This window comes from Nomia melanderi, chromosome 4 (assembly GCF_051020985.1).
Source record: "Nomia melanderi isolate GNS246 chromosome 4, iyNomMela1, whole genome shotgun sequence".
NCBI lineage: Eukaryota > Metazoa > Arthropoda > Insecta > Hymenoptera > Halictidae > Nomia > Nomia melanderi.
In genome coordinates this window covers 1721874-1736165 of record NC_135002.1, presented here as the reverse complement: position 1 = coordinate 1736165, position 14292 = coordinate 1721874, and the positions used below count along the sequence as shown (strand labels likewise).

The window sequence follows — 14292 nt, the reverse complement described above, 5'->3', positions numbered from 1 at the left end:
AAGAGAGGGGCTGGAACGAGTCGTTCCCTCCGGCTCGTCCCACCGCGTCCCGGCCGGCCGTTCCTCCGGGGGGCCTTCTGAAACTTGGCAGGCCATGCCACATCCTGATTCGATCGGTGCCCGGCGACGGTCGAGTTCCAGGCACGCTTGCGCGTCCATTATAGATGCGCAAGCCGCAACATTCACAGGAACACCGATACGCTCGCGGCTCGCGTCCGGGTAAAGTCGCGTCTCCGGTTCGTTCTCCTAATTGTGTTCGCGCTACAATTCTCTCGACTGGTTAATACAGCTACAATTCTCTCGACTAGTTAATACAGCTACCAAACGTGCGAATCAATCGATGATCAGAGGATCAAAGAAACTAGCTCGGATGAGGTTCACCCTGGAGAACGGAGCCCGACCTCGAGTTCACCGAGTTGAACGGATAGATCAGAACTAGAGGATTAACAGGTGACATGTGACAGTTCCCGTGCAACCCTGCATTTCCCGCACCTTTGAAGGACCGCGCGTTTCCTTGCAAAGGTGCTCGCACCGAGGTGACTACAGTGAAGTGGTGAACGCTGGACCATGGTTTGGTCCCGGTCGACGAAAGGTACCACGGCAACGCCTCGGTCAATGTTATGAATAAACCTTTCTCTAACTCAGTTCCGCTTTTACATCATCGGTGCAATAGTAGATACGCGAGCTTGTTAACGTGATTTCATTTGTTCTCCGGGTGAATAGTCTACGTCATTCTTTGGAAACATCCTGGTTTGATCTACGTAATTCTATAGTCTCACCAAGGATTGGTTAAACTGTCGTACTACTGGATAGTTAATACTGTCGTAGTTCCATCACATTCGTTGTCATATACATTTGAAATACGCTGTTAACACTTTAACCGCCATGTCGTCCGAATTGACAGCATTTTCTCCAACTTAAAAATTTTCTCGGTGTATCGAACGAACTGAACGTTAGATGTATTAAATATAGAAAGAACAGTAGACAATCGTTACGAAGAATTTCGACCGTTTAGTTTCTATTTCAGTATGAAAATTATTTTCATTGGAGGTTTTGGCTTATTTGGCAGTGAACGTGTTAATAGATTCAACGTCGCTCGAGGATCGTTAGCCAGTGCAGGAAAGTTTCTCCGTGTACACGATTCTTTATGCATTCAGACTAAAGATCCTTAATCAACTCAGCGAGACGTAGGTTGAACAATCATTGCACCTAGAGTCTCGTTGGTTCCTCGGCACCCCGTGCAGATCGTTAGCTTCAAGTACACGGCGCACGGTTTTAGACTATGGACGATAAGCGGTGCCCGGGGCGGACGGTCGGCAATCACGTTTTTGTCGCGGCGCGAGCATTGATCGTAATGATCCTATGAATAAGTTAGAACACTAGAGAAAACCGCAAACGGAATATACGATGCGACGTATTCGCGTAATTCCCGTGTCCCTTCGCCGAGGATGATCTAACGATTTCCGGCGGGGGAATCACAAGAATGCGAATAAAACGACCACGCGATCGGTAAGCGATCGAGTCTCTGTCCGTTTGCGCGTAGCGTGGCCCGGGAGGTCTCGAGATGTGCCTCTGGAGCGTACTGATGGTGCTGCTGCTGCTGAACAGCAGCGGGCAGCAGCCGACCTTCTTCAAGAGCGTGTTCAAAGGGCTGATCGGAGTGACGCAGAGGACCAGGCCGCAGGTCCACAGCGAAATAACGGCCGTATACTATCACGAGCAGACGATCGCGGTCGTCGAGATCGGGAACAACAACGAGCTGAATAATTGCAACTTGATCGAAGTCTAGTGAGTCTATTGCTTGTGCGTTGTCTATTTTGATAACTACTTTATGCGAGATATACTTATTCTTTACAACTTGATCGAAGTCTAGTGAGTCTATTGTTGGCGCACTGTCTATTTTGGTGGCCACTTGCGAGATATATTTGTTAAGATATAGATTCTTTGCAACTTGATCGAAGTCTAGTGAGTCTCTTATTGGCGCGCTGTCTATTTTGATAGCCACTTGCGAGATATATTTGTTAAGATATATTTATTCTTTGTGGAGAATGATCTACAGTCCTTGATCAAAGAATTACCATAGGCTTCAATGTTTTTGTTTAACGTTTGCTACCAGCGTCACATTTTTGACTGTAATCTCATATTTTACATAATGAAAATGAAATCAATTCTGTAGATCAATTATTAGAAGTTATAAACTATGATAGTATGTTTAGGAACTTATTGACTCGTTTCAGTTTCATTTTTTTAATATTTTGCTTAGATTTATTGGATTGAAGAGAATATTATAATTGAGACCGTTACTGAAATAAGCGCTGGTGGCGAACGTGTTAATTATAATATTAGAAATTAGAAAGGTGATAGTTTGTTCATTAGCGTTAACACGTTGAGTGCCATCTAAAATCTAATTATTATAGTTCACTCGATGAAACGATAATTGCAAACATTTCTGTTAGAAATAATGCTACTCGATACAGTGACATTCAGCTAGATGAACGTGTAATAATCATAATGACTTAGTATCATATTTCTTTCCATTAATTATTGAATATTATCCATGAATTATTAAAAATGAATAGAGACAACTAGAGAGAAGCGTCAGGTAGGATACATTAGTTGATCTTTTAAAAGCTCATCAATAGCACTGTAGTTTGACCAGGGACTGTAGATTATATTCAGTTATTCGCACGCTCATTTGCATAAAGTGGTTGCAAAGAACTAAGTGCGAGTACGTAGTCGAGACGGTACGTTGAATAAGAAGTTACCGCGTCGCGCGGAATTCAGAGAAAGTGGAATTGTTTCAGCGAGCAAGACGAGGCTAATGAAATTTTGAGAAACCTGTCCGCGACGACGATACCTCAGCAAGTGTCTTTCCGTGAGATAACGAAGCTTATGCAGCAATGCGAGCTGTTGGATAAAATACAACATGACGTCTTGTCGTCCACGATGAGCAACGCTTTGAGCAGGGGCACACGGGTGATGAGCAGCTCCTTGTCCCTTCTTTCAGGCATTCTTCCAGGTGAATTTCTGAAAATACGTGATTTTTAAATGTGAATCATCAAACATGCGTTATTATTGCAGGAACAAAATGGTGTGGCACAGGGGACATCGCAGAAAGTTACCACGACTTGGGTCAAGATGTAGAAATTGACAGGTTTGAACGGTTATAATTGCTCGTACCGTACCAAAAGATAGACACTCTCTTATCAAGGTTAAACGTCGGTTGTTTCAGATGCTGTCGCAGCCATGATCTTTGTCCTGTTAAAGTGCGTGCACAACAGACACGATACAATCTCACTAATTACTCCTTGTATACCAAGTATGAAAAATATAATTTATTTACTTCGCTGGTTGTACATGTGAATCGCGTATCTTCGATACACCGTGGTTAATCTATTATAATATAGATCAATCTTCTTCCTGTTTTGTAGATCCCACTGTGTCTGCGACGAGGCACTGTACCGCTGTTTGAAAGCGAGCAAACATCCGACAGCGAACATCATGGGCCACATTTATTTCAATCTAGTGAGGGTGCCCTGTATAGAAGACATTTCAAGGGACGACCATTCTTCCATAGGAATACGGCGACAATTTATTCCTGCTAAAATGAATTATTGAAACGACTGTGTTGGGTCTCTGAGTCATGGGCGAACGTAGTTTGTACTGTACAGTGATAATTTAAATATTTTTGTATGAAAATGCAAGCCTTGTGGTCTAGAAAATAAGGAGGGTGTTTTAACGTTTATAATTAGTCAATAATATACATACGTATATGTAAATACTGTAGTGAATATGTTGTAAAGCATGATAAACTTGCTCAAACACTTATGTGTGTATTCATTGGTATAGTATCTTGCGTTATGGAAGTAATCGCTTGTTTTAAATATGATAAATGGGGTATAATATCTTGTATAAGTTTTTTAATATCCAAACAGTTATGATTGTAAAGGTTACCTGAAAAATTATTTATTCTTGTTAAAACGTTGACGTTCATTGTCTAATTTAATAATAAATTGTTTATAATTACCTATTAACCATAAAGTTTCTTTCCTAACGTGTAGGTGTTGGCATGAGAGTAATTTGTTTAAAATCTCGGAATCTGAGTTGGGATACTTTGGATTTTTCAAAAGAAACTTCGCTAATTGTCCGGACTTTTCGCTAACAGTATTGGCTAATATCCTTATACATGCTGTAATCTAAAATAAAATGAAATATATTATATATAGTACAATTGAATTTAGAAAAACATTGATCTAAAGGCGCATGCCTCTGTTATAGCTGTGATATTATTTGTAGTGTTCTTGTATAAGTAGTCTACTATCAAAGGCACTGTATTATATAAATACGTGTTACAGGCAGGATGAGAAGATAATAAAGCTAGTAGCCAAATAAGATAAGGATCCTCAAAGGTGAGACTTTTTTCTGTACTCATTTTAACAAGTTCAATCATTTCACTTTCGCTGAAAGTAATTTTACCATTAACAACATTTCTAGTCTTAAATAATGCAATGCGAAAATAAGTAGTTCTTACAGAATATGGGGAAAGCCAATATGTACATAATGCATAGCCGTATACGCTACAGAGGATAAGATAGTATTATCACAACTATGCATTAACGACACAATATATTTTAAACAATCCTGAGCATGAAAAATTTCAAAAGCCTTGCTGCATTCTGCTACCAAATTTCCCACTGTCCATATAGAAACTTCCTACGAAGAGAACAACATTAATTATATTGTCTTTTCATATATAACACTCTATAACTCACCAATAAAGGATAGTTTAGACTCTCTAATTCTGTAATAAGATACGGCGCGATACTTTTAGTCAATGTTGTACAAGCTTTTGCATTTCCAAGCGCTATGTTACAACAGCAACTGATAGCAGATAACTGTAAAGCTGGATTATTACTGGAAACATCACGTACTAGGGCAAATATTATATTGTCCACCTTCAAGAATGATGTCACATTTTCTTCGCTCTGATACAAGAATAATTACATTGAAATCGCCACACGAAGAATCAAGGAAAGTGCAAAAAATCATAAAATATATATATATAAATATATGTAAGTTAAGTAAATATAAACAGACAGTAAATAAATAAAACAATAACCTGGATAAGAGCATTTTGCAATTGTCTATATTCCTCGATCGGTAACGGCTTCTTTTTAAGCGCTTTCGCCTTGTCAACAACAAATTCCGGCGTGAAAGACGAATCCAGTATGATGTTACCTAAAGACACGCGATTCTTATTTAATATTTTCATACGGTGTTCCTTTCTTTCCGTGTAAGTTAATTCCCGCAAAGCCTCCCTTATAACCTCCACAGCGTTTGGTTTCGTAGAAACATCTAATTCCATTTTTATTTCTAAAATGAACAGAACTATAAAAACAATAGAAAACAATGTAATCGACCGATAGGGCACACGTTTCAACAATGACGTTTCACAAGAGCCGTCACACGTTTTAGAAACCACGCACGACAAACCGCGTGTCTATCAGTCAGCTGATCTTAATTTGTCCTCAGCGTTCAGTTTCAAGTTTACATATTGTTTCGTTTAAAAAATTCCCTAGTGATTCTCTGTTATCTCTGACACAAATGAATACAAAATGTATTACTTATAATAAAATACTATATTATAATATCTTTTAAGAATGGTAACCGATCAATAAAGTATTTAAACGTTCATATCGATGAACTCGTCGAGCGGCTGTGTATTTCCGTTTTCGTCTTCGTCTTCGTTACTGATGATCGACAGGATGTTATAAACGGCGTTTGGAAAAGCGGACGTTGGCCCGAGGATGTGCAAGCGGATCTCGCATTTCTCCAACGCGTACTTCCACTTTAAGTCCTCGCGTTGAGGTATTATCATCGCCTGAAATCCACAGAAGTGTCGGTTGAAAAATATTCGGTGGAACCGTGAACAATATAAATAAGTATGCATATCCGCAGTATTATTTATAGCGACCTGGAACTCAGCGGCCGTGCAACCAAGGACGCGTTCAGCCACGTCTCCTGATAATTTGCAACCAATAAGGTACCCAGTGTCGTCTTTCAGATTTACCTTCAAATTAAGGCTCATTACGTTCATGGGGACACGCGAACCGTTGCCTGACGGACACTCAAGGTTCATGCATGAATCGTTCTCGTCGAGGACCGTTCTTTTGCATAAAGCGCTGTGAAATGGAAATTGCAAATTGAACCGTGTGACCAAAGGGGTCCACGCGTTACGATTCATTGTACTAGTATAATTTTCATTCAATCATCATCTTTCATAGCAATATGATTTTCACAAAATCTGTTCTAGCAAATTAATCATAAATAAAATTCTCAAAGATACAACTCGTTGACAATCAATTGTAACGCGTAATGACCCCATGAAAGGAAATTTTACTAGTGGCAGGTAAATAGTAATGAGCGAAACCATCTCCTAGATATGATTCCAGGATTCAAGCTGTCGACGTTCATGTCCATTATGTACGCCTTCAGAATTGCAGCGAATTGAATTCTTTTCCCTTCCTTCGACTGTTTGTTCAACTTATTCGAAATGTCTTGTATCGTCATTACGGTGGAGATACTGTCCGCTGGCGAGAAATCAAATATTTCTATGTCTTCCAAGTAAGAGAAACATGTTCCCAATAGTGTCCGATTTTGTCCTTACGGTTTGGCGTCGCGAACGTGTTTCCGGACATTACGTCCGGGTCGTAGTATCGCACCGAATCTCTGACGGTCGTCGCTTCTGGCACGTCGGGGTTCTCGATGATCAGAGTTTTTCTAGCTGAAAATCCATGGAAAATTGACTCACCACTTGATTTCATACAGTAAAATTATAAAATTGAATTTAAAAATTTGATATTTAATATTATTGTTAAACTAAATATATAAATATTGTGAAATAAGTATATAAATATCATACATTTGAAGTTTGATATTTAATATTATTATACTATACTAAATATATAAATATTATGAAATAAGTATATAAATATCATACATTTAAAGTTTGATATTTAATATTACTTGTGTAACGCATCTATTTGAGAAGCATTGAAATAAAATATTGTCTTTGTCTCATCAGATGTTCAAGTGTTTCTAGTGAAAGACTTCCAAGTGCAAAGGGTTAATCATTGTGTCCAAGTAACCACCTATCGACAACACGATCGTCTTCTTAAAATTATCATATGCGATTCGGGCGTCCGTGAAGAGAAGTACCGTCCGTCTAGGCCCCCAGTACGCAGCCCTGTTGATCCATTCGTTCTCCCAGAGCACCAAAGATGCCACCTCATCCGTGGATCCATCTGCTGCCTCGAAATTACGGAATCGAATGCTTCTTCCGTCCCGTGTAATTACGTTACGAATATCGCCGATCTATCAAATATACAGAGTGTCAAATAAAAAGGAAGATTCTGCGTTTGTCAATAATAAAATATCCAAGTATAGTTAACCGATTTGTTCAGTGAGCAGGTTATACGATGACAGTCTAATGACCTTGACAAAATACATGTTCAGGCAATATTAAAAACAGGGGTTACACATAATCCCTCGGTGATTATATACAATCATTCTCCAATGTGGTGATTATGCATAATTTCCAGGGGGTTATGTATAATTGCCGGATTAGTCAAATTTGTAACATATACATGTACAACCCGGTAAGCTAATTTGTTCATATGATATTTAACCGTTTGAGTCCCACTTTTGTAAAAACCCAGTCAAAAAATGCCAGTCGTCTCAATTCAGAAATTGAATGCCGCTTTTCTATCCTTACAAGAATAAAATTACTAAATAAAAAGTAATAAAAAATAAAGTGTATTCATAAATTTGATAAATATATAAATTTTCATTTTTTGAAAAAATTATTTTATTTTTATTTCAAATTTTGAATAGACCGTTACATTTTTCTAGTCTCAGACGGATAATAAAAATAAAAATGAATAATTAGAAAGGAAATAGACTGATATCGACAAGAAAATAATAAAAGCGACAGACTGGCACTTTTAGGCACGAAGCGGGATCGCGCCGCGTGGGACTCAAAGGTTAATTAAATTATCCGATCAATTGAAATCGAAACGTACGAACGTGACGACGACCAAAACGTCTACGTATTGATCGCGCAGCGTCTCCAGGTTTTCAAAAATGCTTTTCAGACATCGCGTCGTGGCTAAGCTCCTAATCGGGAGCATCAGAAGGGGCTCGTACTTTGAGCGTGTTGGTGCGTCATGAGCCTGCACTAACGCCTTGCCCTCGTTTACCGTCAGATTGCACTGACTGGAGACGGACGGTACAAAAAGCTCGTTTCTATCTTCCGGACGGCGTTCCAACACTTTCGGATTGATCACCTCCACTGTGAGTCGAATTTTAAATATTTCTGCTTTAATATTTAATCTAACTTATTTGTAAAAATTTATTAAATTTATTAAAACTGTATATATATATATATATATTTATGAACACAAACCTACGCTGCCTATATGGAAATTGGAAGATAATTTTTTCACGAATTGCACGCTGCCCCATACAGTGACGTTTATGGTATCCTCCTCGGAGTCCCGTAACGTGAACGTCCACACGCCACGTTCACCATGATTAACTAAAAATCTCATGAAGCTGTTAATATAGTTCTTTTTTTTCAATGACGCTATAAGTTGTAAATAGATAAAAATTCGTAGTCTGATCGATTGGTTCTACCTGAAAATAATACAAATACATAAAATACGTACATCTCGACCTTGTGCTATCGAACGTTTTCATATTAAAACTGTGCATGATTATGCCGATCACAAGTGCGTTTTGCGCGCCAGGCTGCAACGAATTTAATTCTTGCCTGTGTACACCTGACATTCTTAAATGCTCCCTCGATTCTCTCAATACGTTCGTTGGACCAGGAATATTATCCTTTTCGAACGATCGGAGGATAACTTTCGATTTGAACTTAATTATTCGAATTCTACGTCCCGCGGTTTTTATTGTACGTTCAACTTAAAATCGGACAAAGGCGCAATGACAATGATGGCGTCGCTGGTCATGTGGGTGACGTCTGATTCGTCTATTTTTTTCATTGGACAAATCTGTTTTCAATAAATCGAAGAAAAATCTGCTGCTATTTTTAAAATTTTTGATTACAAATTTAATTAATAAATAACTTCGATATCGCATATTTTTAATAAAGTTCATTTGGCTTTATTTAATTTTTCAATTTTAAATTGAACGAACGATACATATGTTATGCTACGTTGTACGTGTCAATAGAATTATTACAATGAATAATTAATGAAAATCGATTGGCGTTTAATTATTATGAAATAGAATATTAAAATCTACGAAGGAAACAAATTGCAGACGATTAAAATGACGAACTGTTATTGTGAACGGGACTTAATAATTGTAGCAATTTTCTTCGACGTTGGCTAACCTGCCACGGATGACACTCAATTCACTTTCATTGATTTTAGTGACGTCTTTTTGTAGGAGGTGAGCTGTTCGTACGAGGTTTATGATTTGAGACGTTTATTTCGAGTTATTGTTTGCCAGGATTCGATATTTGTCACCATGGCTGACAGCGAGGAGAAAGCAATGCTGCTGATGGCCGAAGCCGAGAAGAAGCTAAGTTCGAAAGGTTTCTTTGTCTCTCTGTTCGGGTAAGTTTATCTACGTTCATTTACTTGAACTCGTCCGACACTGAATCCATCAGTATCTATCTCTCTCTCTTTGTCATTATTTATTTATTATGATTCATCAATCGGATCAACGTCGCGCTCTCTTTCTCTTTCGGATGATCTTCGATCTTGCTGCGGAATGTTTTCCTTTCTTTTCGGATCGTTCAACGTATGGTTTTTATGATATGCGACGTCCACACATGCATAGCCGTATATGTAACAGTTACCATTCAGTTGCGATATAGCGTGACGAGACTAAATTAAGGCGCATTCTAGGAAAACACGAAGCAATAAATTTTCACAGGCCTGCAATTATCGGAATTCCGATTTTTTTTCTACTTAGCAGTTTTAATTTTTACTGGCGACTATAAATTTCTGTCACTTGCTGCTGCTTTTTATTTGAAGTATTGAAATACGAACGGAAGATCAGTTTTATGGATTTTACTGGTTGTATTGCAGCGGACCTAAGGTTCAGGATGCTGTTGAATCCTATCAACGTGCTGCGAATTTGTTCAAGATGGCAAAGAAGTGGAATTCAGCTGGCAGTGCTTTCTACGAAGCAGCAGAAGTGAATGGCAAAGTAGGAAACCGTCATGATGCAGCTACCAATTATGTGGATGCTGCGAATTGCTTTAAAAAATCTAACATAAATGGTACAGTCATATTTGGAATTCAACTTTGTTTATGAGAGAAATATATTAATGCGATCGTTAACTTACTTGCAGAGGCCATTAGCTGTTTGTTGAAAGCAATCGAAATTTACACAGATATGGGTAGATTTACAATGGCAGCTAAACATCATCAAAGTATAGCCGAAATGTATGAAAGCGAGGCAGTAGATCTCGAAAGAGCTGTTCATCATTATGAACAAGCTGCAGACTACTTTCGCGGGGAGGAAAGTAATTCTTCTGCCAATAAGTGTCTTTTAAAAGTTGCGCAGTATGCTGCACAACTTGAAAAATATGATAAGGCTATTCAAATTTATGAACAGGTAAAACAATTTGAATCTTGATACTTTGAATACTTCTTAATCATTAAGAAATTAATAGAGGTGTCTCTTTTATTTGTCAGGTTGCTTCTTCATCCTTAGAAAGTTCTTTGTTGAAGTATAGTGCTAAAGAATATTTTTTCCGAGCGGCATTGTGTCACTTATGTGTTGACGTATTAAATGCGCAACACGCGATTGAACGTTACCAAGAACAATATCCGGCATTCCAAGACTCTAGGGAATGTAAACTAATAAAGGTATGACTTTTACAAATATTTCTTAATTATTCATTCGAACAAAGACTCCTGAACGGTCTTGAAAGAGGACTGAATAGATGAGGATTCCAATTTACATTTTCATGCAGCAGATCATTTAATTTTTATTTCAGACATTAATAGAACATCTAGAAGAGCAACATCTTGAAGGTTTTACAGAGGCGGTAAAGGAATATGATTCAATTTCACGATTGGATCAGTGGTACACAACAGTATTATTACGCATTAAAAAACAAGTTAACGATAATCCAGATTTACGCTGATCGGTTATTCCATTTTCGTGCTATTCCTTGTCGATGATATTATTAATCCAAGTCTATGTGTATTCTTTTTTAAATCATACCCTGCTTTCAGTGGAACTTGTAAAGTAGTTTCATTTTTTATATCCAAATATATTTTTCATAACACTTCCTTGCAATCTTGGCGGATCTACGGCATATTCATTTATCGAGTTATTATTTATTCATAGAAGATTGTCATCAAAGAGTATACAGAATGAACGTCAGCTAATCTATGGAACTTACTAGTTCGAAATGCCATTATAAGGGGGCATACAAATAAATATAGAACTAAATAATATTAGAACTTTGTTGGTATTCATATTTATGAATATATAAATAGCTAGTTGAAAATTGAAAGCTTGTGCAGTTTAATTTCAGGATTTGTGACCGCAGTGAATTATCATATTGAAAACCATTGATTCTCGTAAATTGAGTGACCTTGATAGATGTGGTGCGACCTTACATATATATATATATATATATAATATAATATAATATAATATAATATAATATAATATATATATGTAATATTTCTATCAGCTGTTATTATTTATTTTAATAATTCAGATTAAACAGTGCTAAGATTTTCTGGGTACCGAATGAATACACGTAGCCCATGCTTATTGTGAATTATAATATAATTTAATACTTTTTAGGAGCATCTTTTCTGAAATTGTTATAACTATTCGATAAATTGTCAGTTGTTATCTTTACACTGCCAGGGTATCAAAATAATGGATGTGGAGTATACATTATTTTTCAAACTAAATTGGACATTCTATTGACATCAGTTTCTCTTGTTTAAACTTGTCTTACGGAGAGTTCGACATAGACTTAATCTCTATTCTTAAATACACGCTCAGCATTAATTGGTTGTTGTGATTCATATTAGTGTAAAATTTCAAAAAAATGTATCAATCACTTTCTTGGGTTTCGAATTAATTGGGAGAAGGATAGGAGAATATGATCATAGTGTATATTTAAGTAAATGTATAATAACGATATTTTACACTATTAAGATACGTTTATATTAATGTTAAATATTTATTTTACCAATATATATTTGTACTCGAAACTAGGTGTAACGTAGCTCATATTAGAGAGGAACATAGCTTTCAGAATGTTATAAGCAAATTTAATCTATTTTACGCTGATTTAGTGTTATTTGCAACTTTCATTGAAAAGTTCCATTGTTAAGTAGTACTAAAAAATTATAATTAAAATGCTTAGAATGTAATCGCGCATGAATTTATTATGCGGGTGCACGGAGAGGAATGAAACTTGCAATGCACACAATTTATGTTCTACAATTTTCCTTTTTTTATTCGGAAAATTAATTGTAAAAAGATCAAGCTGTCGTTTTCTTTTGATGGGGAAAGTCGCAGGAATCGTATGTAAGATGTAGAATTTACTATTGTATGTAATCTTCCGCAAAATAACTTGTTTGTATACATTTACATATATATTGAGGTACATACATACATATATATATACATTAATTCTACTTTCTTAACCAATGACTAAAAGACACTTATTCATTGGTTAACACCTATATCTCTTATAGTGATACTATGTTATTTAAACAGTTGATGATGACACGATGACACGATTTGCTTGAAAATGTAAATGGTGTAAATTGATTTCCAAAAACGTGCGTCGATAATGTTCAGGTTTGTGTCCGAGTCAACTGTAATACCAGATTACCGTATCATTTAATGTAATGTTATACGACTTTAGAAATGATTAATAGCGACCTTGTCCTCTGGATGATCCGTGAAACTAAGTCGATTGAATCAGACATGTACGTATAAGGGAATGGTCGTTGAGCAACACTTGATTTATTCGTTAAAGTGAACAAGCTTGTCGGAGTGTTTGTTGATCGTGTATTTAAAAAGTTTATTTCATTGTTTATATTTATTATTATTTCTTTTTTACATTGCGTTCTAGACTGACATGCTGTCATTTTCTTTTTGTAATCCAGCAAAGTCAGTGGGTACGTGCAGTATGGATACTCTGGTATCTTGAAAAATCGTTTTTATTATGTATGTACACTCTTATTCATTTATTTATGGGTGAATAAGTATATTATGTACATCGTTGCTAAAATTTTAATTAAAATGAAACTATGATGAACGATAAAGATCTTTTGTAACTTGGCTCACGTTGTGATACAGAGTGTCTATGATACATATATATATATATGTGTGTGTGAAAATATTTATCAGAAAATATTCTGCTATACATATTATGAACTGTAAGACACTCTATGTGACAAACGCAGTCAAAATTATAGCACCACATGGTAGGCTCTTTCAATAGCAATGTTTCCATGCTTAAATATAACTCACCCCTGTTATCGATAAGGGCAATAATATATCCAACAAAAAAAAATAATATCTAAACACTGATAACTAGGCTGCAGACTTTATGGATTCATATCATGCATCGATATCTATAATTCAGTACAGCATAACGTTTAATAATGTTTAATAAAGTTTCTACTTCATTTTGTTTCACTTTATTTAGAACATGGTAAAACTGATAATAAGGACACAAAGTTTCTGCTTCATTGAAGTTCCTGCGTAGCAGACCATAAATATCCACATTTGCATTAATATTTGCAGTCTACTGATAACCATTTTATAAAGGCATCCTACATATTATTCAATAAAATTAATTTAGTACTATCGACATTTTTCAAGCTGTAGACTCGTAGCTAAATAGATTACATATAAATATATATATATAATAATTTTACGACTCTTTGTAATTTAACGAAATTATTCGAAGCATGCGTAGTTTTCTTTTCGTCATGTGAAACTTATTTATACGGTACCAATATAGAAAAAGAAATTGGAGTATCTATTGAGCTAAAATTCTACGTAATAGGCAGTAATATATCGATAAATTTACTTTGTAAATAAAAATAATTGATTACGGATCCTAATTTGTTGTATCGCATTTATTTATACCCTTCGTTTTATTATTAGCGTATAAGTTATCTCAGTAAAATTTTATTTAACACGAGATAAGTAGTAAAACGTAACAGCACGATAAAACAATAATTATATTTCGCGGGTAATCAC

The 14292-nt window shown here is 36.2% G+C and overlaps 4 protein-coding genes across 7 annotated transcripts; 2 read left to right on the top strand and 2 right to left on the bottom strand.

Annotated features, from left to right (window-relative positions):
* Nucleotides 1-106: 106 nt before the first annotated feature.
* LOC116428193 (uncharacterized) lies at nucleotides 107-4034 on the top strand. 2 transcript variants are annotated; one of them, XM_076367349.1, is made up of 5 exons: nucleotides 107-1788; nucleotides 2805-3019; nucleotides 3082-3154; nucleotides 3233-3319; nucleotides 3408-4034. In XM_076367349.1, the coding sequence occupies exons 1-5, from the start codon at nucleotides 1565-1567 to the stop codon at nucleotides 3616-3618; spliced, it is 810 nt and encodes a 269-aa protein (XP_076223464.1). In that variant the 5' UTR covers nucleotides 107-1564; the 3' UTR covers nucleotides 3619-4034. The 2 variants fall into 2 exon arrangements, with proteins under 2 accessions (XP_076223464.1, XP_031835378.1); XM_031979518.2 differs by having other exon boundaries at nucleotides 110-1788; nucleotides 3432-4034.
* LOC116428191 (uncharacterized) lies at nucleotides 3321-5550 on the bottom strand. Of its 2 annotated transcripts, none has more exons than XM_031979511.2 (7): nucleotides 5120-5550; nucleotides 4773-4985; nucleotides 4532-4713; nucleotides 4268-4460; nucleotides 4028-4196; nucleotides 3769-3954; nucleotides 3321-3601 (listed from the first exon to the last, which is right to left on the bottom strand). In XM_031979511.2, the coding sequence occupies exons 1-6, from the start codon at nucleotides 5363-5365 to the stop codon at nucleotides 3818-3820; spliced, it is 1140 nt and encodes a 379-aa protein (XP_031835371.1). In that variant the 5' UTR covers nucleotides 5366-5550; the 3' UTR covers nucleotides 3321-3601; nucleotides 3769-3817. The 2 variants fall into 2 exon arrangements, with proteins under 2 accessions (XP_031835371.1, XP_031835372.1); XM_031979512.2 differs by having other exon boundaries at nucleotides 3321-3598.
* A 131-nt stretch (nucleotides 5551-5681) lies between these two features.
* hdm (meiosis specific with OB domains hold'em) lies at nucleotides 5682-9882 on the bottom strand. 2 transcript variants are annotated; one of them, XM_076367346.1, is made up of 8 exons: nucleotides 9419-9882; nucleotides 8465-8694; nucleotides 8082-8350; nucleotides 7152-7374; nucleotides 6668-6784; nucleotides 6431-6590; nucleotides 5975-6182; nucleotides 5682-5881 (listed from the first exon to the last, which is right to left on the bottom strand). In XM_076367346.1, exons 2-8 carry the CDS (start codon nucleotides 8607-8609, stop codon nucleotides 5684-5686), a joined length of 1320 nt encoding a protein of 439 aa, XP_076223461.1. In that variant the 5' UTR covers nucleotides 8610-8694; nucleotides 9419-9882; the 3' UTR covers nucleotides 5682-5683. The 2 variants fall into 2 exon arrangements, with proteins under 2 accessions (XP_076223461.1, XP_031835369.1); XM_031979509.2 differs by lacking the exon at nucleotides 9419-9882 and adding an exon at nucleotides 8727-8996 and having other exon boundaries at nucleotides 8465-8596.
* alphaSnap (Alpha-soluble NSF attachment protein) lies at nucleotides 9351-14153 on the top strand. The gene is made up of 6 exons (XM_031979609.2): nucleotides 9351-9477; nucleotides 9538-9644; nucleotides 10122-10315; nucleotides 10388-10653; nucleotides 10734-10907; nucleotides 11039-14153. The coding sequence occupies exons 2-6, from the start codon at nucleotides 9556-9558 to the stop codon at nucleotides 11186-11188; spliced, it is 873 nt and encodes a 290-aa protein (XP_031835469.1). The 5' UTR covers nucleotides 9351-9477; nucleotides 9538-9555; the 3' UTR covers nucleotides 11189-14153.
* Nucleotides 14154-14292: the final 139 nt, after the last annotated feature.

Excerpts from the sequence above, each read along its gene's own strand:
- LOC116428193 (XM_076367349.1), top strand. The coding sequence starts at position 1,565 with ATGTGCCTCTGGAGCGTACTGATGGTGCTGCTGCTGCTGAACAGCAGC. Across the intron at positions 3,155-3,232 it reads CAAGATGTAGAAATTGACAG|ATGCTGTCGCAGCCATGATC; the intron begins GTTTGAACGGTT and ends CGGTTGTTTCAG. Across the intron at positions 3,320-3,407 it reads AATTACTCCTTGTATACCAA|ATCAATCTTCTTCCTGTTTT; the intron begins GTATGAAAAATA and ends ATTATAATATAG.
- LOC116428191 (XM_031979511.2), bottom strand. The coding sequence starts at position 5,365 with ATGGAATTAGATGTTTCTACGAAACCAAACGCTGTGGAGGTTATAAGG. Across the intron at positions 4,461-4,531 it reads ATTGGCTTTCCCCATATTCT|CGAAAGTGAAATGATTGAAC; the intron begins GTAAGAACTACT and ends AATTACTTTCAG. Across the intron at positions 3,955-4,027 it reads AGAAACTTTATGGTTAATAG|GTAACCTTTACAATCATAAC; the intron begins GTAATTATAAAC and ends ATAATTTTTCAG.
- hdm (XM_031979509.2), bottom strand. The coding sequence starts at position 8,847 with ATGTCAGGTGTACACAGGCAAGAATTAAATTCGTTGCAGCCTGGCGCG. Across the intron at positions 8,597-8,726 it reads CGATAGCACAAGGTCGAGAT|TTAATCATGGTGAACGTGGC; the intron begins GTACGTATTTTA and ends TGAGATTTTTAG. Across the intron at positions 6,183-6,430 it reads GGAATCATATCTAGGAGATG|CGCTTTATGCAAAAGAACGG; the intron begins GTTTCGCTCATT and ends TCCATTTCACAG.
- alphaSnap (XM_031979609.2), top strand. The coding sequence starts at position 9,556 with ATGGCTGACAGCGAGGAGAAAGCAATGCTGCTGATGGCCGAAGCCGAG. Across the intron at positions 10,316-10,387 it reads TAAAAAATCTAACATAAATG|AGGCCATTAGCTGTTTGTTG; the intron begins GTACAGTCATAT and ends ACTTACTTGCAG. Across the intron at positions 10,908-11,038 it reads GGGAATGTAAACTAATAAAG|ACATTAATAGAACATCTAGA; the intron begins GTATGACTTTTA and ends TTTTTATTTCAG.